This window comes from Lontra canadensis, unplaced genomic scaffold, assembly GCF_010015895.1.
Source record: "Lontra canadensis isolate GAN:19392208 unplaced genomic scaffold, GSC_riverotter_1.0 scaffold84, whole genome shotgun sequence".
Lineage (NCBI taxonomy): Eukaryota > Metazoa > Chordata > Mammalia > Carnivora > Mustelidae > Lontra > Lontra canadensis.
Genome location: NW_022631078.1, coordinates 8,010,414 through 8,035,217, shown reverse-complemented (window position 1 = coordinate 8,035,217; position 24,804 = coordinate 8,010,414). Strand labels below are relative to the sequence as shown.

The following is a 24,804-nucleotide window of genomic DNA, read 5'->3' as shown; positions in this document are numbered from 1 at the left end:
GTCTGGGTTGGCAGCTGGAGCGCCCCGAGTGACAGCTGTGCTCTCTCAGGCTGTGCAGTCTGTGAACGTGACCCACGATGCCGCGCACGCACAAATGGACGTCAAGCTCCGGTCCCTTATCTGCGTGGGGCTCAAGTGAGTATCTCTGCCCACTGTGGGCCAGTGACGGTCCAGTCAGACGAGCGGTAGCCTGGGCTGTGGCTCGGGGGGGGCAGCGGGGTGCCCGTGAGCTGAGCCTCCTGGGCCCGGGACCTGGAAAGACAAGGCAGCAAGGGTGACTCCCAAAGGCCTTTCTCTAGTACTCGACCGGCCGTTGTTTTGTGGGCCGGGGAAGCCACGCACAGGTTTCGTGACGCACAGGTTTTAGCAAGGTGCCCGGAGAGGGGGGCGCCTGCCTGAAGGGAGCTTGGGCATTTGAGGCCCAGACCCGGATGAGTGCTTTCTGCGTGTGGCACCCAGCGGAGGGAGGACGGCCTCCGGGAGACGAGCTCAGAACGTGGCTGGGGGCTTCACTCCTGGCCCGACCAGCAGGGCTGAGGTCCCTGTGTGCAGCAGGTGGTGGCCGAGTGTCAGAGGAAAGAGCTGGGATGGGACTGAGGGGCACAGGGGCCGTGGGGACAGCGGGCCCGAGTGTCTTCCAGAGGACAGGAGCCGGAGCCACCCCCTCCGCAGAGACCTGGCTGAGAGGGAAGGCGCGGTCCGCTGCGGTGGTCCCGAAGGGGAGGGGAGGGCTGGGGGGGCGGGGCGGCCCACTCTTCCCCGCTGTCCCCAGCGAGCAGGTGTTGCACCTGTGGCTGGAGGTGCTGTGCTCCAGCCTGCCGACCGTGGAGAAGTGGTATCAGCCCTGGTCCTTCCTGCGCAGCCCCGGCTGGGTCCAGATCAAGTGCGAGCTCCGGTGAGTGCCCTGCCCCTGCTTCGGGAGCCCCTGCCCCTGCGCCGGGTGGGGCTGGTGGGGGCAGAGCTGACCTGAGCGCGACCGACAGCCTCCCCGCTCCCTTCCTGCAGCGTCCTCTGCTGCTTCGCCTTCAGCCTCTCCCAGGACTGGGAGCTTCCTGTGAAGAGAGAGGTGTGTGCGCTTGGGGTTGCCTCTTGGCCCTGCAGCCCGCCTGCCCCCCGTGGGGTCTGCCTGGGGGGGGGACCCCGGGTGCCGGCATCCTACGGTCCCCGAGCCCCTCTGGGCCCCGCCCCCTCGGGCCCCCGCACCCCCTGCTGCGCACGCAGAGGCTGTCCCTGTGCGCAGGAGGAGAAGCAGCCCCTGAAGGAGGGTGTTCAGGACATGCTGGTGAAGCACCACCTCTTCAGCTGGGACATAGACGGGTGACGCTGCTCCTCCTCCAGCGGCCTTGTCGAGCCCGGGCTTCCCCCACCCTGGTGGCTCCCGAGCAGCCCCTTCCTCAAGCAGAGAACAGCCCAGTCCTGGCCGGTCTTGGGCCTGCTTCGGGACGGGGTCCAAGGCGGCCCGGGCCCATTCCAGGCTGTGGGGGTGACGGGGAGGCGACCCCGGAGCTCTGGTCAGGCACCGTGGCACGGTGGGCGGGGACACCACCCGGGAGTGTCACTGGAGGACAGCGGGCGGCGGGAACAGAGGGTGCGGTTGAGCGGGCGTCTCCAGTGCCTGGGGGAGTGCTCTGCCCGGGTCTTTACAGAGACCCTGGGCCCCATTTGCAGAGTTTGTACCAACCAAAAACCGTGAGAGGAGGTGGACAGCCAGCTCGCTTTTGTCCGCTTTTGCTCAGGAAGGGGATGGGGTGGCCCAAGGCTCCTTGGTCTCTCTGGTTTGTCAATAAATTGTGTCCTTGGGAAAGCCTCTCCCGCCTTCTGTCCAGCTAGGGCCATAGAGCGGTGTGTCCAAGGTTCTGTCCTCCCTGGAATGGTCTAGAAAGCCTAGGACCCAGCCATACCACCCGCCTTTTCTGTGGATTGAACAAAAATGGACCCAAATCAGTGTTTTTTAATTTTATTTTAAAAAGTCCACACAGCTTCCCAACCTCTGTCCCAGCCCTGGTTTGGGGCTCCATCCCTAATCCCGTTAATGACAGTGACCGGCCAGAAGGGAGGCTGGGCCCTGGGGCAAGAGGAGGCCACAGCTTAAGGGCCGCCGCCCCTTCTATCCCAGGGCCACGGTGGCTGCAGTGAGGCAGCGGGACGGAATGTGGGTGGGTGGCCAGGAAGCACCTCTGCCCTCGTGGCACTAGTACGGAGCAGGACGCAGGTGGGGCACAGGCCGTGGCGGGGTGTCTGCATGTCAAACACGCGTGACGGGGCTGAGGTAAGCTGCGTCCAACGCGAGGAGCGGTGGTCTCCAGGCCCTTCTGTCTTGTGCACAGGACGGGAGGGAGCGCCAAGCCCCCTCCCAGCCCCCAGGAGAGACGGACATGTACGTATGGCGATAGGGGGTAGAGCGATATATACACCTGCAGAGAAACCGTCCGCCACCAGCCGCTAAGGGTTACACTACACCAAGACGCTAAAATGGCAAGGGGCTCCCCTCCCAGGAAGCCTGGGACCCTGGGGTTGGCATCATGGGGAACAGGGAGGTAGAGGCCCAGCTAGTTTCTTCCCTCACAGGGAAGAGGGGAGAGAAGGAAGGAGATACACCCCGGGCCTCGCGTGCCCGAGCACACGGCGGCCAGACTGCGCCTCCGGCCTCACAGGAGGTCGGCAGAATGGCCCTGACCTGTCCCGGCCGCCTGACTGCAGGCCGACACCGGAGCTGGTCCCGGGCGGCTTCTCTCCTTGGTGAGCCTGAGCCAGGCGGCGGCTCCACCTGCTCCAGCCTCCCAGGGAGGGGAAAGCAGCGCCTGTGATTGTCGGGACCGGGCGAGGGAGTGGGGCTCCCAGAGTTCCCGAGGCTCCTCAACTTCCAGCCCCTCCCGGCCCGGCTCTGCAGCCCGAGAGCTACAAGCAGGAATCCCAGTGGAGCTGCAAGTCGTGACCGTCGAGGAAGTCCGTGGAGAAGAGGCTGGGCGCGGTGGTGCTGAGCGGGGCCAGGCTGAGCACGGGGCCGCCCGACAGCTCCAGCCAGTCCATGCTGTCCAGGTGGCCGTCGGCCAGGTCCAGGCTCACACTGCTGGGCTCAGGGGCAAAGTGCAATTCCGAGGTGTCCATGGGTGAAGGGGGGTGGTCCAGGATGGCAGAGCTGCTCAGCATCTGGCTGTGGAGGTCGTCGATGAGGGAGAGGGGCTCTGGCCCCTCGTGCCCGCCGGTCAGCAGGGGCAGCCCCGTGCTGCTCTCCAGGAAGTCCTCCAGGCGCCCGGGGAGGGCAGGGGAGCCCGAGGGAGGAGGCGGCGCCACCTGGGGGAGCTCGGCAGAGGGCGGGGACGGTGTGGCCAGGGGCGACCCGCAGGATGAGGGGGGCTTCTCTTTTCCTGATAGGGAGGGTGGTGGCTCCTTGAAATCTGCTGAGATTTCTGGCAAACGAGAAAGTGAATGAATGTCAGGAACCAGGCCGGAACAGGACCCGGGGCTGGCCCTACTTCACATCACATACAAAAAGCGAACTCCAAATGGGTCAAAGATCTAAATTCAGAAGCTGAAACTATAAAACTCTTAGAGGAAAACGGGAAATCTTCATTGGATTTGGTAATGGTTTCTTGGTTACGACACCAAAACACCACAACAAAAACATTAATTGGACCATACAAAAATTTGTAAGTTTTATGCACCAAAGGATGCCATCAAGAGCAAAGACAACCCGTGGAGAGGGAGGAAATACCCGCACACCACGGATCTGATGGTTCACGTCCAGACTAAAGGGCTACAACTCAACAACAAAACCCAACAGGGGAAAAGGACGCCACCATTTCTCCAAAGATCTGCAAACCCCTAAGGCCAGAAGATGCTCGACCTCGTTAGTCATTAGGGAAATGCAAATCCAACCCACAAGGAGACACCACCTCACAACCAGTAGGGCGGCTTTTTTAGCCATGGGTAGTAATAGTTACTGATAATGGTATCGGTAATCGTGCCTGTGAGGATGTAGAGAGATGTGAGCCCCTGCGCACAGCTGGTGTGAACAACACGGCGCAGCCGCCGCGGACGTGCAGGGGCTCCCAGCAGCTGCGAGTGTGCAGTGTTCACAGCAGCGTTAGGTGCAACAGCCCAAGGGAAAGCCCGAGCGTCCCTCGTGGGGGAGCAGATCAGCACAAGGTGTTCTGTCCCTACAATGGGATCTCACGTGACCATAAAAAGGCAGGAAACTCTGACACCTGCCACAACTCGGATGAACCTTAAGCATGCCGTGCTCTGAAGCAAGCCAGCAACCAAAGGACACAACGGGATTCCACTGAGCGGGCGGATTCAGAGCAGGAAGTACGACAGGTTCCCTGGGGCTGGGGAGGGGAGGCGGGGAGCTCCTGCCTAACAGGACCCAAGTGTCAGTCCAGGATGATGGAAACGTTCCACTGACAGATGGTGGTGATGGCTGTACAACACTGCATGTATTTAATGCTACTGAATTCTGCATTTTAAAATTATTAAAATGGCAAATTTTCTGTGTATTTAACCACAATTTAAAAAAGTAACGCAGAAGCGAACCAGGCTTGCTCCCTCCCTCGCCCGCGCTAGGGCCTGTCCTGCCTCCCACTCTCCTCCCATCCCAGCCGGAGATGCCTGCCCATCTCACCAAGCCGATCTCACCACGCTCAGTCTCCCCAGATGCCCACGCCCACGCTAATGCCTTCTCAGGGCATTGGTGCCACCTCTCTGGCCAGTTCCGTGTTCCTTAGGGGGCGGGCAGCAGCCCCCAGCTCCCCTTCTCCGCTAGATCTTCAGGGCTGGCGCTCCGGGCCCGGCGTGCTCGCCTGCTCCCTCTCTGCTTCTGGCGTCACCTTTTTCCCCCAAGAAGCCTGAGCCCTCGCAGTTTGGGTTCCTGTCTGGACACCGGGAACTCCCCAAGTCTGCTCCCAGGCCTCTCTCCCCGGCTCGAGACTGGCCTTTGGGACTGCCCGCGAGCACCGCCCAGCCCAGCAGCCTCAGTGCCCACCTGCGCTTGTTAGAAATGGGCCTTAGGCCCCACTGCAGACTCTAGAATCCGCGGAGCCTCCGTAAGGTCAGAATCCGTGACCCTGGGAGTAACATCAACTCTTCAACTCTGTGGGATTTCTTTTTTGAGATAAAACTCACCATCTTACTTATTTAAAAATCTTTACAAAATAAATGATCCCTACACCCTACAAGGGGTTCAAACTCACAAACCTAACACCAAGAGTCGCATGTTCCACGGACGAGGCCAGCCAGGTGCCCATAAAATTCGCCATTCTGAAGCGTGCAGTCGCACGCCTGAGCTCTCGCTTAATCCGTACGGTCTTGCGAACCCTGTCCCTACCGCCAGCAGCGGGGCACTCAGAGAACTTGCACACGCGCTCTGCCTCGGCCGCTGCCACCTATGAACTCCCCCAGCTCCTACCTGATGCCGAGCCCCCCCACCTGCCCTGTGCCCTCCCTGCACTCAGGGACCCCCTCCGTCAGCGTGCGAACAGGCCGGCTCCTTGGTCCCTTTGCAGGAAAGCCCGTGCAGAGAGCTATCGAGGCTTGCTGGCTCCTACACCCCCAGGCCCTTACCCATGGTCTCACGGCAGCAGGCGGAGGTCTCTTCTCCCCTGGCTGCCCAGTGACAGCCCCGGACTTTAGGACTTCACGGTCTCGAGGGCACCCTCCCACTCTGCCCACTGTGGAGCGTCATCTGCTTGTGCCCCGGGACTATGCCTCATCCTCCCCAATCTCACCCAATCTCACGGCTCCAAATGTCACTCTAGATGCCAACAACTCCCCTGCTTGCCTTCATGTGACGCCCCTGCTTGGCGATCTCAGGACACATCAGCCCGAGGCTGCACGGGCGCACCCCCAGCGCGTGCCCCGGAGCACCCCGAGGCGGTCTTGCAGCCGCATCTGGGCAATTCAGGGAAGCCTTGGTGACCTCCACGGCCGCCCTCCTGCTGTCTCACCCCATCACACGCCTGGTCCAGAAGGAAACTGACGGGCTCTCTGAGGTACACCGAGGCTCAGGTCCTTCTCACCTCCTGCTACAGCTGGCCCAGGCCCCCTGGATCCCCAGAGCTGCCTCCTGGCTCCTCCCCTTCCGCCTGAACAATCCGCCACTCCAAGCCCTTCCGCCACACACCCACGAGGCCTCGTGATCCGCCCTGACCCGCGACGCCTCTCCCTCCTGTGCCCGTGCCACTCCTCCAGCATTCCTGGCCCCACAGGTGCCCCCCAGGGAGGTCGACGAGGTCAACCCAAATGCCCCCGCACACCTAAGACCCTCCCCTCTCCCTTCCCAGCTTTCTGCAGTTACCCCTCACACACGGTAGAAGCTACTTGTCTACCCCTCATTTCCTCACAAAACTGTGCAAACACCTGTTTTGCTCATCGCTAACCCCCAGGCTGTGGGCACGGGGCCCACCACGCAGGGGCTGCTGGGTAGAGCAATCCCTGCCGGAGGGCCGCGCCTGGGCCGCTGTTCTTGTCCAAGCCCTGGAGACGATGTAGGTCTCAGCTGCTGCTACGTCCAAAGGACAAGGCCCGCCGGCCCCTGACGCGTTCGGTGAGGGAACAGAAACCAGTAAATCGAGCAGCCAGGGCTGAATGCAGCCCACGGAGCAAGGAGGAGGCTGGCCGGGGAGTCGCGCAGGGAGTCTGGGCTTTACCTCCACTCTGAATAAGAATGTCAAACAGGTCGTCCATCTGCTGGCTGGAGGAACCGTTCTCCTGTAGAACAGAGGGCGAATAAAGATGAAAATCTAGAACAGGAGGCCCCCAGCCAGGCTCAGGGCAGAGCCCCTCACTTCCATCCTGGAGCTGAGAGCCGGACCCGCAGAGCCCACCGGCCGGGCTCGTAAGGGCTCCCAGAGCTCACTCGGTCGGGCCAGGCTCTGGCCCATCTGCCCGTAATGCCCCCTCCACCCGCCCGGCCTGGCAAGGCCTCCTCTGTCCCCGTTTTCCAGCTGGCTTGGTGGGGGGAGGGGGACTGGGGGAGCCCAGCCCAGCAGCCTAGGCGAATGCCCACCCTGGCCAGGCCTCAGTCTACCTTCTTCACCTGCTGTCTGGGCTGCTGGCTCACGGCTTCCTCATAGCCAGGCGGCTCCTTCTTCAGCAGCAAAGCAGGGGTCCCAAAGAGGGGCTGTGATGGCTGCTCTAGGTCCATCTGGGCGGGTGGGCCAGGGGCTGGAGAACCAGGCTGGGATGAGGGCTGGATGGGAGAATGGGGAGAGAACCGGTGGTTGGGATGAGGGAAGCAGGCCTGGGGCCCAGCACATTCCAGGAAGGAAAGGGGGGAGGCACCCAGCTTTTGGGCCAGGACCACCTGCTGCGGCACTGGCTTTTAGGAAGCTTCCATAGAAGCCACTGAGGAAGAAGGGATCCGGGCTGGGGGAGGCCCTGCCGACCGCTGACGCTGTAGAGGGCAGAGCCGGCATGGGGCGACTGGCTGCCTAGGTTTGGTACAAGCCACATGGGACAGGGAGGGGCTCTGGGTCCACTGTCCCCTCTCCTCCCTTCCTGCTCGAGGCTGCTCAAGGGCCATGGTCTCCCATCCTGAGGTGCCCAGTTCCCGTCATAGTCCACTGTCCCCTCCTCCAGCCCTGAGCTCTGCCGGGCTGAGAGGCCACACGAAGCCTAAGGTAGCCTCACCTCTGGCCCAGGCTGGGCAGAGGGGCTGGGCTGTGACGGTGGCAGCAGCAGGGAGCCAACTGCCAATGATGGCTGGGTTGGGGACAGCTGGCCTCTCCCTGCCCCATGGCCCACCCCCACGGCGCGAAGGCAGGCCTGGGCGGCGGCTGCCCCGGGGCCCTCTGCCCGGGCACAGAGATGGGCAGACCCCGATGGCTCTACCTCATGACCTCGGGGCCTCTGGTGGCTCCCTCCATCCTCCCGACTCTTACCACGTCCCCTGGTCGCACGGGGATGGCGAGCCCTCACTCCGGAGGACTGAGTGGTAGGGGACAGGAAGCGAGCATAACCTGCCCAGCCATGGGGCTGCCCGGTCGACAGGGCTATCACCCTCAGCGTCCTCACACTCCCCTGTGGCCGCTGTCCTCCCACACCCAGGTACCTGCTGGGGGCTCTCGCTGGCCAGGCCGGAGCTGTCCGCGTTCTTATTGGTCACGGTGAGGACAAGGTGGGTCCCTGCGGAGTCAGTGATGAGGGTGGGAGGCGGGACCCCCTTGATGAGGCCGGGGCCCTGGGGGCCCAGAAGCAGCTGCGGAGCGGGGGCTGGCTCGGGCTCCGGGGCCGTGGCTTCCTGCTTCACTACCACGGCTGGGGGCGCCGGGGGACAAGTGTCTGCGTGGTGGGCAGTGGGGGCCGCCAGGCTGGGGCTGAAGGGGTGAACGGGCCCCGGGGGCTGCCGGCTCAGCTGGCAGCTGGAGAAACTGTTCTCCTGCTTGACGGGGGCGCCCGGTGGGCTGGGGGCCGGGGCCGGCTGCTGGGCCCGCTTCTCCTGCTCCAGCTGCAGCCGCAGCCACTCCACGAGCTGCTGCTTCTGGCGCAGCATGCGCGTCAGCTCCTCGATCTGCTTGTCCTTCTCCTGCAGCATCTGGTCCTTGTCCCGGCCCTCAAGCTCGGCCCGCGCCCCAGGGCTCAGGCAGCAGGAGCCGGCCCGGGGGCTCTCCTCCTTCACGAGGATCTGCAGCGGCGAGGCCTGCAGGGTGAGCTGGGTCAGCGGTGAGGTCACCATCTCGCCGAAGGCATCCCCAGGCGTGGAGTTCTCGTCGCCCGTGCTGAGCAGGGAGCGCTCCGAGGGGGTGGGAGACACGGGGGGCGTGGAGCCCGTGCTGCCGAACTTCACCACGCCGTTGCCGGTCACCGTGGCCACCACCACCTCGGCTGGGGCCAGGCCTGCGGCCACCAGGGCAGGCCCTGTGCTTAGCCGGGCAGCCGGGAAGGCGACCACCACCTCCCCAGCCTTGGGCAGGATGGAGGGGGCGGCAGGGCCCTTGGGGGCTCCTGGGGCAGGGCCGACTTGCTCCTGGTATGCGCGCAGACGCTCGATCAGGTCCGTCTTGGTGCCTGAGACGGGCAGTGACCGCAGCTTTAGCTCCTGCTTCAGCTCTGCCACCTGCAAGGGGCGAGAGTCAGGGGGGCAGGGTGACGGGGACAACTGGGTCTAGGCAGGAGGGCAGCCCCGGGGGGTGGGACGTGTGCACCCTGAGCCCGGCCTCCTCCCTCTCCCCGTCCTCACCATATGAGGGGCCTGCCTGGAATGTCTCCCCCCTCCCCCACCCCGTTCCGGGCATGACATAGCCTCAGCTGTCCCCAGCCCCAGCACAACAACTGGTGCTCGAGTACTTAAATACTTAATTGAGTCAACCGGATTTTATAGATGAGAAACCCAAGCTCGCAAAAGTCAAAGAACTTCAGGACCCCTGCTAGCGAGCAGCAGAGCTGGACGTTAACCCTGGTCTGATGGGCTCTGAAGCCGTACCCGGCCACCAGCACAGGGCCTGTGCCTTGCTGGGGTCGGATCCTGACCCAGGGGGGTCGGTCTGCTCCGGAGCACAAACTCTCCAGGGAGAACTTGCTCTTTCCCACCTTCTGATTGGGGCAGAAAACAGGCCAAGCACGGGACATGACCCACCCTCCAAGGCCGCAGGACATGAACAGGGTCTGTGCAAGAATGGGCCATTCTTTTCCCAAGGAGATGCAGCTGATTCAGTGGGCGTTAGTGGACGAAGTGGAAAAGATTGGGGAGCCGAAGCGGACAGCCCCAAGTGTGACTCCTGACCACCACCAGCCAAGCTCTGGGACCTCAACACTCCGCCTGCTCGCGCTTCAGTAGGGGCGACACTCCGTGTCTCATGCTGCACAGCAGAGACCAAGGAAGACAAACCATACAGACGAGGTCGGTGGGCCCCAAGGCCCGAGGCGCTGGCTGCGCGGTTGACGGTACCGACCACCACGACAAGGCAGGCGTCGTGGAGGACCAGGGCCAGGCAAGCCACGGGGCAGGCTCCAGCGGCCTCTGCTGGAGGAGACCAGTGTCCGGAGCTCGGCTCTGCCTTCCATGGCCCTGGGCCTGGCGCCGGGCGCTCTCCCTACGGACGAACACTAGGCCGGGCCCCGTGGAGATGAGGCTGCCGGCGGCCCCCGCGGGAAGGGGGCGCCCACCTACCTTCATGTCGTCCAGGTTGGCGGGCAGGGCTCCCGGCTTGCCGCTCAGCGAGGTGCTGTTCTGCCGCGCCAGCCCGCTGGGCCCCGGAGCGCCCGAGCTGGAGCCGCTACTGGGAGCGGAGAGGCTGCGTATTGGGGGGGCCCCGGCGCTTCCAGGGGCCTCGCCGGCCGGCCTGCAAAGAGAAGGCAGGCGTGAGCCCCGGCCGGCAGCACCCTCGGGGAAGAGAGGGGAGCGGGGCGGGCGGATTCAGACCAAAGGGACCTTAAAGGCCTGGGGTTCACCAGCCCAGGCCTGGCACCGGCCGCTCAGGGTGCCTCCGGGCGGGCGGGCGGGGGGCGCGTACTTGGGCGGCGCGGGCAGGATGGTCTGGTAGTTGTAGTGCTGCTGCTGCTGCTGGTTGAGGATCTGCAGCTGCAGGAAGAGCTGCTGCTGCTGCAGGATCCGTGCGTAGGAGGAGTCCATGGGGGGCGCCCCCTTGTCCTGCTTCTGGTCCGGGGGGATGTACTGGTGGTACTTGAGCTTCTTCACCTTTGGCTTCAGCTCCTTGGCTTTCTTGCTGCGCTGCGACTTCTCGCTGGCAGACTTGGGTTGGCTTTGCTGGGGACACAGGAGACGGAGGGGGGCGCCGTCAGGGGGCCGTGAGGGGCTTCCCAGAAGGCCCCTGACCTCCGCCCCGCCCGGTGCCGCTCGCCGCTCCCGGGCGGCTCCTCTGGCAGCAGCGGCCTCATCAGCACCCACGGGCTTGCCAGGGGCAGGGGTGCGCGGCTGACGCGGGGGCGCGCTGTGTGCAACCCCACTGACTTAAAAGAGCCTCCAGCCCGGAGAGAAAAATTGAGCAAACGCCAACGTCACCATGGCCTGGAGCAAAGCGTGGACGGGACGAGGCAGCAGCAGCCGGCTGGCGGGGTCCTGCCGTCCGCAGCGGCAGCTCAGGGTGACGGGCGCTGGGGGCGCTGCGCCGCAGAGCACGAGGCGTTACCCAGAACAGAGGAAGGGTCCACGATCTGTTCACACCAGTCTCTCAAACACACAGTGCTCAAAGAAGGGCACCAGTTGTGTGACAAGGAGCAGAGTTGAGGAAGGATTTAGGGGGGAAACACTCGGTGGCCAGCCACGAACACACCACAGAGGCCGAGAGGGGCCGTGATGAAGGACGGCCTGGGCACTGGGACCCCAGCGCAGCTCACTGCCTCCTCTGGGACGGGGAAGCCACAAAACCTGAAGTTTCCTGCCAGCAGCAGGGCGTCAGGGTCTCGCAGAGATGGTGCAAACAGGGAAGGCCTGGGGGTGGGGGTGCCGCCCAGAGGGGCACCAGGGAGCCCCACACACACAGAGGCAGCAGCCGGAGGCACCGGGAGGGCTTGGCTTCAGCAAGGGAAGGGGAACCAGGACAGCTCCCAGGCTGCGAGCAGCCACAGAAGAGGTGCACGGCTGGCCGGAGACCCCCACCCGGACCAGGGTCTGTGTCGGCAGCTAAGTCCCAGAGACCTGGAGGCAGGTGGCCGGGAGCGGGGGGCCCGGGCACTGGGCCTTGGTGCTGCTGCACTTAATTCACCTCAGTGCCCGACACAGTGTCCCCCACACGAAGGTGGGCCTCACACGGGCTGGTGGTGAGCCTTGCCCCTCAGACATGTTCTGTTAGGCCCTGGAGGAGAATAAAAAATGCCCAAGAGCAGCTGGCTGGCTCAGTCTGATCTTGGAGTTCAAAGTTCAAGCTCCACGTTGGGTGCAGAGATTACCCAAAATAAAATCTTTCAAAAAATAAAATGCCCAAAGTGGCCCTCTTGTGACCTCAGGCCCATCATTTCCCTTCTCGGTTGCGTCCCTCACAGAGCAGACTACGACTGCCTCCCGGTGTCAGTGCACCAGAGGTGGTGTACGGGGTGGGGGGGTTCACGGGGGACGGTGGAGTAAGAGCCAGGAGGACCCATCCAGATCCAGACCCGCTGCACTCAGTAAGCAGTGGCTGTGTGACAGCCACAGAGAGAGAAGAAACTCCCACATTACCTCAGTGACCTTCGCCAGTCCCCGACCCGGGGGGACATATGCACCCCACTCCCTGCAGTTGTCCCCTGCACTGGGACAAAGTCACAGCAGGGCCTGGAAGGGCCCCGAAAGGGGAAGGAGGGCAGCGGCTGGAGACCTGTACCTTAATGAGCGTCGGGGTGGGCTTGGCCGCTGGGGCTGTGGTTCCGTTGGTGAGGCTGGGAGGCAGAGGTGGCTGCTCTGCTAGGAAAAGTGTTTCTCCGGATTCCGGGCCCAATGGGAGTTGAGACACAACCTGACAGAGGAGGAGGTGGCGTGGCCCCATCAGGCAGAATGGGACTGCAGGCATCTCCCTGAGCACCAGCAATGCTGGCAGGTGGGTCGGGGGGAGCAGGTGGTGCAAATGGTGGGCAAAGACGAGGAGAGGTGAGAGGAGCAGTCCGGGGAGGGGGGCAGGGCAGAGGGAACTGGAACACAGAGACACAGAGGGCAGGGAACAGGTCACTGAACTGTACGAAGGAGAAGCGGGCAGGTCTGGGTGGTCCAGGGACAGGCCAGGGAGCCTCAGGGATCTCACTGGGAGGCAGCCCCAGGCAGGCGGGCTGACTAAGGCAGCCGAAACAGGGCCCACTGCCAACATCTCCGGGACCCAAGCAGCCAAGGCAACACCCCGGCTTCCCCGTCCCACCTGGCCCAGGTGAGACCTCACTCTGGGCAGCTCCAGCAAGTCTGGGGCCCTAGGGGAGCATGGAAAGCATCAGAGGGGCGAGCTCACCTGAGTAGGGGATACAGAGGTGGCACTGGGCAGTGGCTCGCTGGCTCGGGCTTCCAAGGGCGATGGCACGGAGCCCTGGGATTCATGGCTGGCAGGCTGCTCAGGGGATAAGGCGTCACTGCTGTCCTCGTCGAAAGAAGAGCTGTCCGCTACTTTCGGGTAATTCACCTGGCCCACTGAAAGCCAAAGCCGGCGTAAGACTCTTCCCCCAGCCAGGCCTGTCCCAGCAAGGTGCCTGCCCTGTCCCCTCCACCCCCCACCTCCACTCCAGTGAGGCAGACAGGAGAAACCCCAGCAGATGACCTGCTTGCTGGGTCCAAAAGAGCTCCAGGAAAGCTCCTCACGACCCGGAAACACAGGCAGGAGAGCGCTAGCCACCATGCTGTCCAAGTGCCGCCTCGTCTTTGACTCTACACTGTGTCCAATCCTCAGAGTCAAGTTCCACGCTCCCTCCCTGTAGCCTGTAACCTCCACCATCTCATCTAGATGTTTCCCTGCTGTTAAAGGCACTTCATGTCCATCCTGTGGTGGCACAAACTCTCCTCTTCCCTCAGAGGCTCATGGACCCTGCAGCAAAGGCTCAAAGGGACCAACAGCCCAAGAGCCCGGCTCCTCCCGCAGGCTGCCTCAACCCCCTGAAAGGCAGGGACAGGCTAAGGGCCTCCAGGAAAAGGTACGCCTCCCCAGATAGGTGGACCAGGGTTACTGAACGAGTGGTGACTTCCTTTTAGTGGCCTGTGACTCCTGGATATCGAAGGCCCGGCAGCAGCAGCCACCAGAAGGAAACCCATCCCGCTGGCTCCAAGTGCCCTGCCCTGCTGCACGGCCGGTCCTAGCTGGGGCCAGGCCGGGAGGGAGGAGCAGGACGGCCAGGGCCCTAGTGTGGACATCCCAGGACACAAAAGGAAGGAAAGACAAGTAGGATATTTCAAAACATTACATCACAACCACCCGCACGGCACTGCTGGGGAAAGAAGTTCTGCCTGGGGCCTGCTGTTAGCACGGGAGGAGTGGAGGCGGGGGTCAAGGCCAAGGGTAGCTGTCGGATGTGCCTGGGGAAATCCACAGCAGTGAGAAGACCGCCGATAGGGAACAAGAACAAACCAGGAACTCTCCCAGCAGACTCTTCCTCTCCAGAGCCATGACCCGAGGCTCTTCCCTCCCCTGGGACCAGGGAAGGACATATCTGGGCTCGAACCTGCACTAGCCTGCCGTGGCAAGGGCGCCAGTCACACCCACTGCCAGGGCTGGCTCCGGTCCTCCAGCAGGGCTGGCTCCTACACTCCCTCTCCTCCGTCCTGTCAGGGGCTGCGCATGCAGCGTGTGAGGGGAATGGAGCGCCATTACCGCCATGTACCCCAGGCCACTGACACATCTGGGTTTCTCCCAGCATCTCTTCCTCCCAGCAAGGAGATGTGCCACGGGACGGCAGCCACACGGCTCCCAGCAGGGGGTGGTGGAATCTGGGACGGCGGGGCTCTTCCTCGGGCTCCTCCCCAGAGCGCAGTCCAACCGGAGCCAGCGGCCGGCCAGTGGCCCAGCAGGGTCCATTTCCCTCCCTACTATGACCGGCTTCGGGCCAGGGGCAGGCCGGGGAAAGACCGGGTCCTTGCCCTCTGATTTTGGCCCAGTGCCCTCTGCTCAAGGGAAACAGACTCTGTGGAGATGCTCAGGGAAGACTTTTTGGAGAAGGGGCCTTGATGCAAATCTCCGCATCAGCCGGGGTGGCCTGGAGGCGCGGGCGCCAGCGTGCTGTGGGCAGCTGTGGGGACCGAGCGGGTAAGCCAGCGGGAGGTCGGCCTCTGCAAAGCCCCCGTCATGCCCCCATCTTTATCAGGGCTTAGGACCGCCTCGGCCCCCTCGCCCTTCTCCTCCTCCTCAGACCTGGCCGAGTCTCTCCCCTCCCAGGACCTATCTCCTCCTCTGACTCCTTTCTCTCAGCCACAAACCTGTATTTCTCCTGGCCTGAAACTCCTTCGCAGACCACCATCTCCCTCGTTCTTCCTTCTCCACTCACTTCTTGAACAGCCCGCATCTGCTGTCACCACCTACTCGCTCCCCAACCCGCAGGACCTGGCTTTGGCAGGCAAACGCTCCTTTCCCTCAGGTCACTAAGGGTTAAGAGCTGCTTACTGAACTAGCTTACCTCCCCCTCCTCAAACAAGCCATGCTCTGCTGCACCTCCAGGCCACTGCCCACACAGTCCCCTCTGCCTGGAATGCCCTCTGTACCTTCCCCCTTGGGCAAGGTGGACCTCACATGTGTCATACCATCTGCACTACTTCTCTGGGCCTTCCCACCATACCCATCTCTGAGAGAAGCCTGTGCGGGCCAGGCTCGCACTGTACCTGACCCACCATTACCCCCACGCCGTCACCACAGCGCCCGTCCCCTGGTCTGTAACGAATGAGACTGCTGACGGCAGCAGCCCTTCTGTAAGTCTGAGACGCCCAGGACTGCCGGGCCCTTTATATCCATCATAGCCCGTGGGCCGGCAGCCTGTCCCGCAAGCCAGGTCACTCAGCTACTATGTCACAGGACCGTGGCCTTCCCATTACACAGCACTGGCATCGGACCAGGAGCCAGGCTCGGAAATCGCAAGTCCCTACGTCAGTCTTCCTGCAGCAGACTGAATTCCTGCAGGGCAGCGTCATACCACGTTCATCTTCGTAAACTGCGTGACTTCACACGGGGCCTGGCGCCATGCCGACCCTCACAGTCTGGGTGGCTGGAGAGTCCAGAACTGACTTTGGCCCAAACGCAGGCCCGACATTAGGGGCTGCTATGGAATTCAGTGAGGACCAGGGCAGGAGAACACGGAGACGTGGTGGGATGAATGCCAGGGCGAAGCCGGGAGCTAAGAGGGCTATGGGCCCCAACTGGCAGAGCGGCTGTCAGGGCACACTGGCTGCCTCCCACAGCGCAGAGGCCCTAGAAACCAAAGCCCCCTCTGACCCTGAGCTCACGGCCCAACTTGGCCTGCTCTGGGGTCTGTGGTTCCCCCCTGGTGCTCTGCCCAGAAGATCTAACTCCTTACACTGGAGGGAGCAGGTGAGCCTCATGGTGACCTCCCAGGGGCAGGAATGCACAGCCTTGCCCAGGACCAGGTCTTAGGCCCGCTGGGGCCAAGAAGACATGCTTGTACTAACAATGACCAAAGTCTAAAGGAATCAGGTCCGAACACCTACCTGTGGCACACAAGGCCCTGGCACGTCCTGGACTCTGCCCACCTCCCACCTCCTTCCAGCTCCGTGCCCAGGCTGCTCCTCGTCCTGAGAGGCTCCCCGTCCCTGGAGCCCATAGTGGACTTGAATTCCAACTCATCCCGCAGCCCCAGTCTCGGCCGTCATCACTCCCGAACCACCCCCCTGGCAGGGCCGGGATGGGGACCCTCCTCTGTGTGCCCAGAGCAGTCGGGGATCCATCTGGCACAGCTGTTGCCCCTGGCATGGTCCTTGAGGCCGCTGGGACTGTCCTAAGCTAACCTAACCCGCTTCTCAGGCTCTCACACTGTGCGCCTCAGTTCCCCAAGTTGAAGCAGGAGGTCAAGCAGCAAGAAGCCCAGAGCCTCTTCCTCCTGCCTCCGGCCCGCACATCCACTCAGGGTGCCTGGGGCCTCCTCACCAATGATGGCTTCTTTCAAGCTGGACTCCACAGGCAGAATGTTCTTCTCAACCAGCTCCATGGGGCCCGGCCTCTGTGCAATCTTCTCGTTGAGGTCGTCAGCCAGTCTGGCTCTCTTTAGCTTTAACTGCTTGGCCTGGAGGGAAGGCTCAGCCGAGGTCTCTGCCCGTGGGAGAGAATGGAGTGCAGGAGGATGTAGGAATGGACCTGGCTCTACCCTGGGAATTCCAGAGCAGCTCTCCTTCCCTCTGGGGAAGGAGCAGAAGCCATCAGGATGCAGAGAGTGTCCCAGGCAGAGAAGAGCGGCCCAGCCTTAAGTTCTATAGGACACAGAAGGGGCCCTGACTGCAGACAGAGCGTGGGCACAGCCAGTCAAGGTCACTGGGCACGGGGGCTACAGAGCCGAAAGCACAGCAGATGAAGGAGCCCTCCTCGCCCTCCCTCAAGCCTTCTGGTTACGAAGGCAATTCAGTCCCTGCTCTGGGTCTCAGCGTCTCTGTCTACACGATGCGGGGCTCAGACTAAGGAAGTTCTCCAGACTCAAAGCTGACTCAAAACTAAAAACAACAAAATGGATACGTTCACACTGCTTTCAGCAGCCAAAACAGTTCCTTCACTAGAATGTGGACAGAAGTATGTGCCGGGCCAGGCGGACACACCCAGGATGCACACACTCGGGTGTCGCAGGTGCTCACGTGAATGCCGAATGGATGTGGGAGTGAGGGAGTGAATGAACACAGAAAGGAACCGCGTTTTCAGAAGATTCTGGAGAAAAGGCTTTCATACCAAGGGATGACAAGATCCAGGGCCACCACGTGGCCAAGAGTTGAGAAAGGGCAAGGCAACCCAGAGAATGTGTCTGTGCTGCTCCGGGAATTTGCAGAACCAGCACGGCAACACGGCTCTGCTGTTCTACGGTGTAAAAGGCCTGGCTTTTGCACTGTGCACAGAAATGGGAGCGATAAGGAAGAGGGACAAAGAAATGTGGGGGATGCACGGTGGAAGCAGCAAGGGCACGGGGAGAAAGCATTTCCAACCTCACACACCTTCCAAAATATGCATCCTGACCAGCTCCGATCTCTCCGGCCGGGAACGAATCTTCCGTTTCAGATAGTCCTCTGTCTACAGAAAAAACACACCAAGAGGATCTCAAATCCAGGATACAAGTTATGACATGGATCCTCTGTGGGCTCCCCCCGCCACCCCATCTTAGCCTGGAGCCGCCAGGGTTCTGAGGCAAGGGGAGGTCTGGGGGCACTGCATCTACTTCCAGTGCACCTGCCTACCCACGCCCTCCCATCAAGACTATTCGTTTCTCTGAGGCTGAATTACTACAGTGTTTCTTAAAAATCTACTACTTGTAATATCATAAAAGTAATATATGTTCATTAAAGAAAATGTAGAAAACTACACAGTAAAACAAAAATAAAAAATTCAATCACTCACTGTATTTTGGGATATTTATTTCTAATCATTCTTCCATGCAGATGTCTCATTTTGCAGAGTTGTAATCACAGTGAACATAATTTTGTATCTTGTTCAAAAACTGTAACATATGATCTCATGAGCATTTTCCATTCATTTTGAATGGCTACCCAACAGAATACTAATTCTGATACACGGTGTCATAGGTGTAGTTCCTCCAAGTCCAATGCCCTCATTTCTGCATTTCTGAGACGCCAGGCAAACTGAAGCGTCCCCTGACCAGTCTCGGCGCCAGCCCACTGCTCTAACACCCGGGCGGCCCCAAGTCTGTCTGACTCCAGAGTCTGTGGCTCTTAACTACAGCACCAGAATTTTTCAAACCATAGGTCAAGACCATGAGTCGGTCAAAGCCAGCATAGAACAGGACAGGACAAGACAGGACAGAACGAGGAAGACTAGTGTTGAGCAGAAAATAACAAGCCAGAGCGCACTGCCTGTGGGAACGGTAAAGCCCCAGCGCTCGCCTGCTGCCTTGGAGCCCTGACCGGGCAGCGTGGAGCCCTGCAGGGGACAGCTCGGCGTCTGTCACTCTGCCCCACCTGCAGAGGGCACTGGGACTGCCACGGTGGCTGCAGAAGATGGTAGAACAGGAGTCCAACACCACAGGTCTTCACAGGCATCAGAGGGAGCCGTGTTTTCTAAGCCACCCGAGATTCTGAACTGTGGGCGAGCTAGAATGCAGCACTAATTAAGAAAATACCTGAAGTCCACAGACCAAGCTTTGAGTCTCAGCTTTGCCACTTACTAGCTGGACAACTGAGTTAACCTCTCCCAGGTGCAGCTACGAAATGAAGAGAAGAGCACCTAACCCCTAAGAGCCCAAGTGAGAACCAGGAGAATGACATCACTTGGCACGTGGAAGTAATCGGTAAGTAACAGCGGTTCGACCGAGCTTGTTAGCTCCTTGCCGATTCGAGAAGCAGGCCAGGTAATGGCACCAAGTCTTACAGCTGGGTCTGGGGTCCAGACGAGGTCCCCCGCCCCGTATTCTCCACTCCTCCCAGTAATTACACCAGTGCAGCTTGTTACTGCTTTGGTTCCTGGTGTACGACCTCATTCTTCCCACTCACTCTAGGAATTAATCATAATTTTCCTTAGAAATCTTAAAGAAATAAAATAAAGACAGAAAAATGTCTCAGAAATAAGTATTTCAGTCTCTGCAAGAGCTGTGGGTCTTAGGGAGCCTGACCTGTATGGTCCTCTACTAGGGAGGTTCTCTTTCCTTGTCTTTTACGTAAAAGAAAAAAGTGAAGGGGGTGGAGGGGAAGCATGTCTGGCGACTTCCCCATCTCTGCCCACACTGGGCAGCAGAATATCCCCCTGAGGCCCTTGAGGGAACTGAAACCAAGGGGGGACAAGGCAGCAGGCCAGGTGCTGTAGCAGGAACCGGGGCTCAAACTGGGGGCCCAGCTTCTGCATTCACTGCCTCCAGTGGACACTGGCTAATCAGGGCACATGGAGACTGGTGAGGTTTCCTGCCCCTTGGAATGCCCTTCCTAGAGAGGCATGGGCACGGCAGCCAAGGACGTGGAAGACCAGTCCTCAGCGGGCTTTCCCGTGGCTGGTGTTCGCACCCCGACATCTATAAAAGGGCAGGTGGGATGAAAGATGGGAACAGACCAGCGGTCTCCAAAGGAACAGAAGGGAGGACTACTGATACACCCTTAAATGCAGAAAAGGAGAAATCCTGATCCCATATCACTCCATGCTGTGAGACGGCCGGGGTGGGGACGGAACAGAAAAAGGCAACGCTTTGTGTCTGGAACTGAGGTGTGGACTGGCTGGAAGGAATACACCAGCCATGCCTGCATTGGGCTCTGCAGGCCCTCGGGGAATAAAGGCCTTACCCTGGCCCTCTCCAAGCTCCTTCTCTGTTCATGAAACGCAGCTGGACTTTTCAAAGCTGTTGGGAAAAGAATCATAAAACAATTACTTTTATGAAGCATCATGTGTACAGCTACAATTTACACTGGAGAAAGCATCTTAATTTAAGTTAACTTTAGCAGAAGATGAAGATCTTATCAGCGGAAGTGAAGAAGAACATGGCACCTGAGTAAGCACGTATCTTTCACGGTTCAGCTACCCGCATTACAACCGTTTTGGTTAGTTCATTCCTAATGAGAACAGTCACTGCCTACGCTCAGGCTCTATAAAGTGCACAAATGGAATGCAATGTAAAAAATATCCTGGACCCAATACTTGACCATTAGCTGCACAATCCTTATTGACCAGTCAACCCTCCAAGAATGTGTGCTGGGCCCCAGCTCACTCTGGTAAAGACAGGGACACAGACAGGACCACGGCTGTATGTTGGGTTCATCTTACTTTTTCGACCTAATTCAGAATCACAAAGTGACCAAACTTCCACCAGAAAGACCTACGTCTGCTTGGATGCCATTTCCTTCTTCACTTCAGCTAATATAACAGTGCCGCTAAAATCACCTTGAATCTCATCTCTGAGGGCTCAAAGAACTTCACAGTAAGTGTATGGTTGACCCCGGTGCACACAACCAGCAGCTGACAGGAAGGGCTCCCTACAGACCCTGAAGCCTACCGCTACACAGACCACAGCTCTCGAGGCAGCAAACCAGACCAAACCAGGACCAAATCTCAAATGCGGCACAATGCGGCACAATGAAGAGTTTTGTATCAAACACTTGGCTATAAAGACAAAGGATGAACTGGGACACCATGAGGGTGAGAGGGGTAAAAGGCCTGACTCACTTCAAGTAGGGAACCAGAGCAATAAGAGAGAAATTTACAAGACAGTGGTCAGTTTCACTTCTGCTGCCCTAGAATTTCAGAACAGCTATGAAACTGTGTGTGGAGGTAACTTTTGATAGGCTGCTGGCTGTGGTAGGAGCACAGGGGAGAAGCTAAAAGTAGCAAAAGCACAGATATGACCCTATCCTGCTTCCTCCCCCCATCCACTCCTGGGGGCTGGGCCTCAGCAACAACAGTCCCAGCAGATCTAAATGTCCCAGCACTCCTTATTTAACAAACATTTCTGAACTCTTAGGATGAAAAAGAATCATTTTAAAAGTCAGTTGCAAGCCCTCCCTGTCTTCTACCGGCAGGGGGAGCTCTAGATTTAACAAAAAGTCTCTAAGAAAAACCAGCACGGCCAGCCTCCCTCCCCACCTACCACAGCATTCCAAGGCATTAGCCAGGCTATCTCTGCCCTAAGCTGGGGAGGTCTTGGGCAATTCAGTGGGTAAGCAGACAGCTCCTGCACCTGCTTCTACTGGGTAAAGCTGGTTCACCTCTTAAAACCAGTCTCCAAAAGTCCTGACATGCCAGAACCTGGGGATAGGGTGTGACAGACCACTCTCACGGAGCAGACAGTAAATACAAAGAATCAAAGTGAAAACTCAGTGCCTGCCCCATCCCACCCCCAGCTTCCTTTCCGCCTTATTCCCCTGCACCGCACTCATCACTACGGACACTCTTGAACTGGTTGATTGTCAGCCTCCCATTAGGACACACTCCATCAGGGCATGACTCTTTCCTTTGTTTCTGACAGAATCCCTGGTGCCTACGGTGCCCAGCAAATTCATTCCATGAACTAAAGAATATTCTGTAAGAAATGGTACAAGGTATACACTAGTGACAGCAAAGCAAGAAGGTTCTGTGGTAGAGCTCTAAACCTTCTAAACTTTGACGTGAATGGCCAGAATTTGGGCTCTCATCTGGGTTCAAAACTTCACAGAAGTCCCAGATAGAAAAATCAAGGCAACTGTGATGTCTTCCTGGGTTCTACCAATCATTACTAGGGTGACACAGGGGACTGCATTCTGGGTCTCATTTTCTTTTGTAGAGTGAGAATCTGCCTGCCTCTCAGGACTCTTGTAAGAGCTGGATGGAAGCAGAGTGCTCGGAAGCAAGTGGAGCACACACAGATGAACGAGAAGTGCTCTGTCACCAGATGCAGCGGCGTAGCTGAATCACAGGTTCAATTCCCACACACGCCTGCTAGTGTTGGTACCACAGCAACACACCTATCTAAAACCCTGGTTAGTGCAGCCACACACCTATCTAAAACCCCGGTTAGTGTGCTGCCTCAACAACCTACCCTGGCTATCCCAAGAGGTAAGGCACAAATCCAATTTCTGGAAGAACAACTCACAACGCATAGAATTTCTAGATGGAAGGGGAGTTCATCAAGGATGATATAGCACGAAGAGGGATAAGAGGCAGGAGAACTGGCTGTTGCATATATGACTTCCTGTTTGGTAAGGGAATTTTCATGTAACAGCAAAGGAGAAATGAGTATTTACAGAGTGCTTACTTATGTGGTCGGCCTGTTCCAGATAGTTTAAACATATTATCTGATTTAATATTCCTAATGATCCCATGTGGTAGGTAATACTCCACTTTCTAGATAAGGGTACGCTCAAGAGGATAGAAAAGGCCAGCAGGTGGCAGAGTTAGGATGACAACCTCACTCTACCACACCCTCTAGTAGACTTCTTCCCACTCCTCTGGGTGGATTTCCTAACTTCACAAAGTAGAGGAGGACGACTCTGTTGGATGGGGAGGCAAGGAGGCTTCAATTACGTGGACTGCCTGAGCAGAGGGCTGAGTACAGGCAATTGGAAAGGTCAGCTTGACCACAGCACTGAGCACAACAGGTGTGAAGAGGGGTTCAAAGCGACCGCAGGCACGGAAAGCCACGGTCTGAAGCCTGGGGCTCACCGTGGAGCTTCGGGGCAGCCTTCAGCACTGATACTAGGAAACAAGTGGGAGGGGTAAGGAGAGACCAGAGGAATTTATCAGCTGCTCAGGGCCTGATCAAGAAAACCAGAAATCAGGACAAGAAAAGAATTCAAGACAGTCATTACCAATCCCACAAGACTATTTCACTTTTTAACATTATCAGCACACTGAATCCTCTTACCAACCCACGAGGATAGGACCCTTCTTATTTTATGTGATGGAGCTAACAGCACAGTCACCTGCGCGGTCACTCACTGAGTGGTGGGCCCCAGCCCAGCTCTAGTTCTGTCCACCTTCTCTTCTCTGGTCTCAACCTTCTGACACGTGTGCTGGTTCGTCCCAGTCTGTGAGCAGCCCATACTCGCTCTGTGCTACTCTTTCCCCATTGTTAACTCTGCTCTCTGAGAACAGGTTCGGCAACTTCCAGAGCTATTTCCAACAGAAGAAGGGAGTTATTCCTCCTCCAGGTTGCTGTCAGGATTCCTGTAGGATGCTCCTTGGGCTCCCGTGGGGAGAGACTAGAGTTGGGGCAGCCAAGACACAGGGCTGTAAAGGTAAGCCCTGGACTTCCTGGGAGGAGTGAGTGGCCGTGTGTAGTCAAAATCACCTGGGGCTTCACAAGCCAAGTGCAACAAAGCAGAAAATAGTTTTTAAAGTTTAGGCCTCTGCTTGTGGAAAAACCCTAGAAGACTCAAAGTTAACCCATAAATGTGTGTCCAATGAGGAGGGCTACATTTGCCTTGGACCTCCATCTCCCTCCTCCTTGCTGTCTTAACAGCTTTGCCGCAAGAGCCAGGACGTTACTCAGAAATTTCATTTCCCCAGAAACTCCTAGAAGGCAGTCTTTAAGAGAAGCCCCCAAAACCGATGCATACCCAAGAACTATGCATGTGGCTTGTGACATGTTTGGGGTGGGAGGGCACTTCTTGACCCTTTACTCCCACTGTCTGGAAGCCGGTTCCACTGGGACCCTTTACTGCTTTGTGTGCACAAAGGGAAGTGTGCAGCAGTACTGAAAGGAAAAATAACCAAGCTCCTCACGGAAATCAAATGAACAGAAGTGGCTAAGAGGTGTGACGTTCTTAATCACAGTTTCAGTTCTAGATGTGGGTCTCACCCCTGGCTGGCTAGAACACCAATTTATATTCTGTTCCCTCTCTCCAATGCTCATTTTCTTTCTCTCCTTACATGTTTCCTGCCTTAGTTAAATGAGGGCCTTGTGAACTAAAAAAAGAAAAACCATTTAATTTTTCTTTAAAGATTTTATTTACTTGAGAGAGTGAGTGAGACAGAGAGCATGAGAGGGGAGAGGGTCAGAGGGAGAAGCAGACTCCCCACTGAGCAGGGAGCTCAATGCAGGACTCAATCCTGGGATTCCAGGATCATGACCTGGGCCAAAGGCAGCCGCTTAATCAAGTGAGCCACCCAGGCGCCCTAGTTTTAATTTTTTGAAAAATATACTGCCATCAGCTTCCAAGGGGGAGTTCAATGCCATGCTCAGTGTGTCCACTGAACTTTGTGACCTACAGTGCAGGAGCACGGAAATCGAGCAGTTTGGATTTAATCTAGCACTCAGAGAGGGAGTATAAGGACCCTTAAAAACCAACCTATAGCATCAAATTAGGACATTAAACAGCCTGAGATTTACTTAAACATGTAGGCAAATGAAAATCTTCTGGATTCACAAAACAGTTCAGGGAACAGTTCTGTTCTTTCCTCGCATCTCAGCAAAGAAAGACAGCTTAGCCATCAAGACTCATTTCCTCATTATCATTAAGGAGTATTTACTAAGTGCCTGTGTCAGAATGTCGCTTTATTAGGCGCTGGCATAATAAAAATGATGGTTCCCATCCTCAATAAGATACTTTTGCCAGAAGCTCACCACCAAGTCTACACTCACAGGAACTCAAGGAGGCTACGAACACAGTATAGCTAACAGCAGTCAATGCAGTGCCACAGTCTGAGGAGACCTTCCTTCAGGAAAGCCTGCTGGGTTTCTTTTTCCACTGTAGAAGCAGCAGGCAAACACACATTGGATACGAAGTTGGGGGCTTGGGCAGGGGATGGGGTGCAGGAGATAAATGCATTTAATAACCTGGGAAGGAAATTA

At 58.4% G+C, this 24,804-nt stretch overlaps 2 protein-coding genes across 9 annotated transcripts in view; one reads left to right on the top strand and one right to left on the bottom strand.

The window, feature by feature from the left end:
• SGSM3 (small G protein signaling modulator 3) overlaps window positions 1-1,395 on the top strand; it is a 45,991-nt gene extending 44,596 nt beyond the window's left edge. The window contains exons 19-22 of the mRNA XM_032882938.1: window positions 50-135; window positions 773-895; window positions 1,006-1,066; window positions 1,241-1,395. Of these exons, the coding sequence (XP_032738829.1) occupies window positions 50-135; window positions 773-895; window positions 1,006-1,066; window positions 1,241-1,321 (351 nt within the window). The 3' untranslated portion in view covers window positions 1,322-1,395. The remainder of the gene's footprint in view (window positions 1-49; window positions 136-772; window positions 896-1,005; window positions 1,067-1,240) is intronic.
• A 1,422-nt stretch (window positions 1,396-2,817) lies between these two features.
• MRTFA (myocardin related transcription factor A) overlaps window positions 2,818-24,804 on the bottom strand; it is a 199,946-nt gene continuing 177,959 nt past the window's right edge. For 6 of the 8 annotated variants that reach the window (XM_032882936.1, XM_032882935.1, XM_032882931.1 and 3 more), the window contains 11 exons: window positions 19,826-19,881; window positions 17,540-17,615; window positions 16,494-16,655; window positions 12,870-13,045; window positions 12,258-12,389; window positions 10,452-10,705; window positions 10,109-10,280; window positions 8,051-9,055; window positions 7,028-7,189; window positions 6,648-6,708; window positions 2,818-3,410 (listed from right to left, as the gene is read on the bottom strand). In XM_032882936.1, the coding sequence (XP_032738827.1) occupies window positions 2,899-3,410; window positions 6,648-6,708; window positions 7,028-7,189; window positions 8,051-9,055; window positions 10,109-10,280; window positions 10,452-10,705; window positions 12,258-12,389; window positions 12,870-13,045; window positions 16,494-16,655; window positions 17,540-17,615; window positions 19,826-19,881 (2,768 nt within the window). In that variant the 3' untranslated portion in view covers window positions 2,818-2,898. Of the gene's footprint in view, window positions 3,411-6,647; window positions 6,709-7,027; window positions 7,190-8,050; window positions 9,056-10,108; window positions 10,281-10,451; window positions 10,706-12,257; window positions 12,390-12,869; window positions 13,046-16,493; window positions 16,656-17,539; window positions 17,616-17,939; window positions 18,314-19,825; window positions 19,882-24,804 lie in introns of those variants that run through there. The other 2 variants (XM_032882928.1, XM_032882937.1) reach the window with 2 other exon arrangements.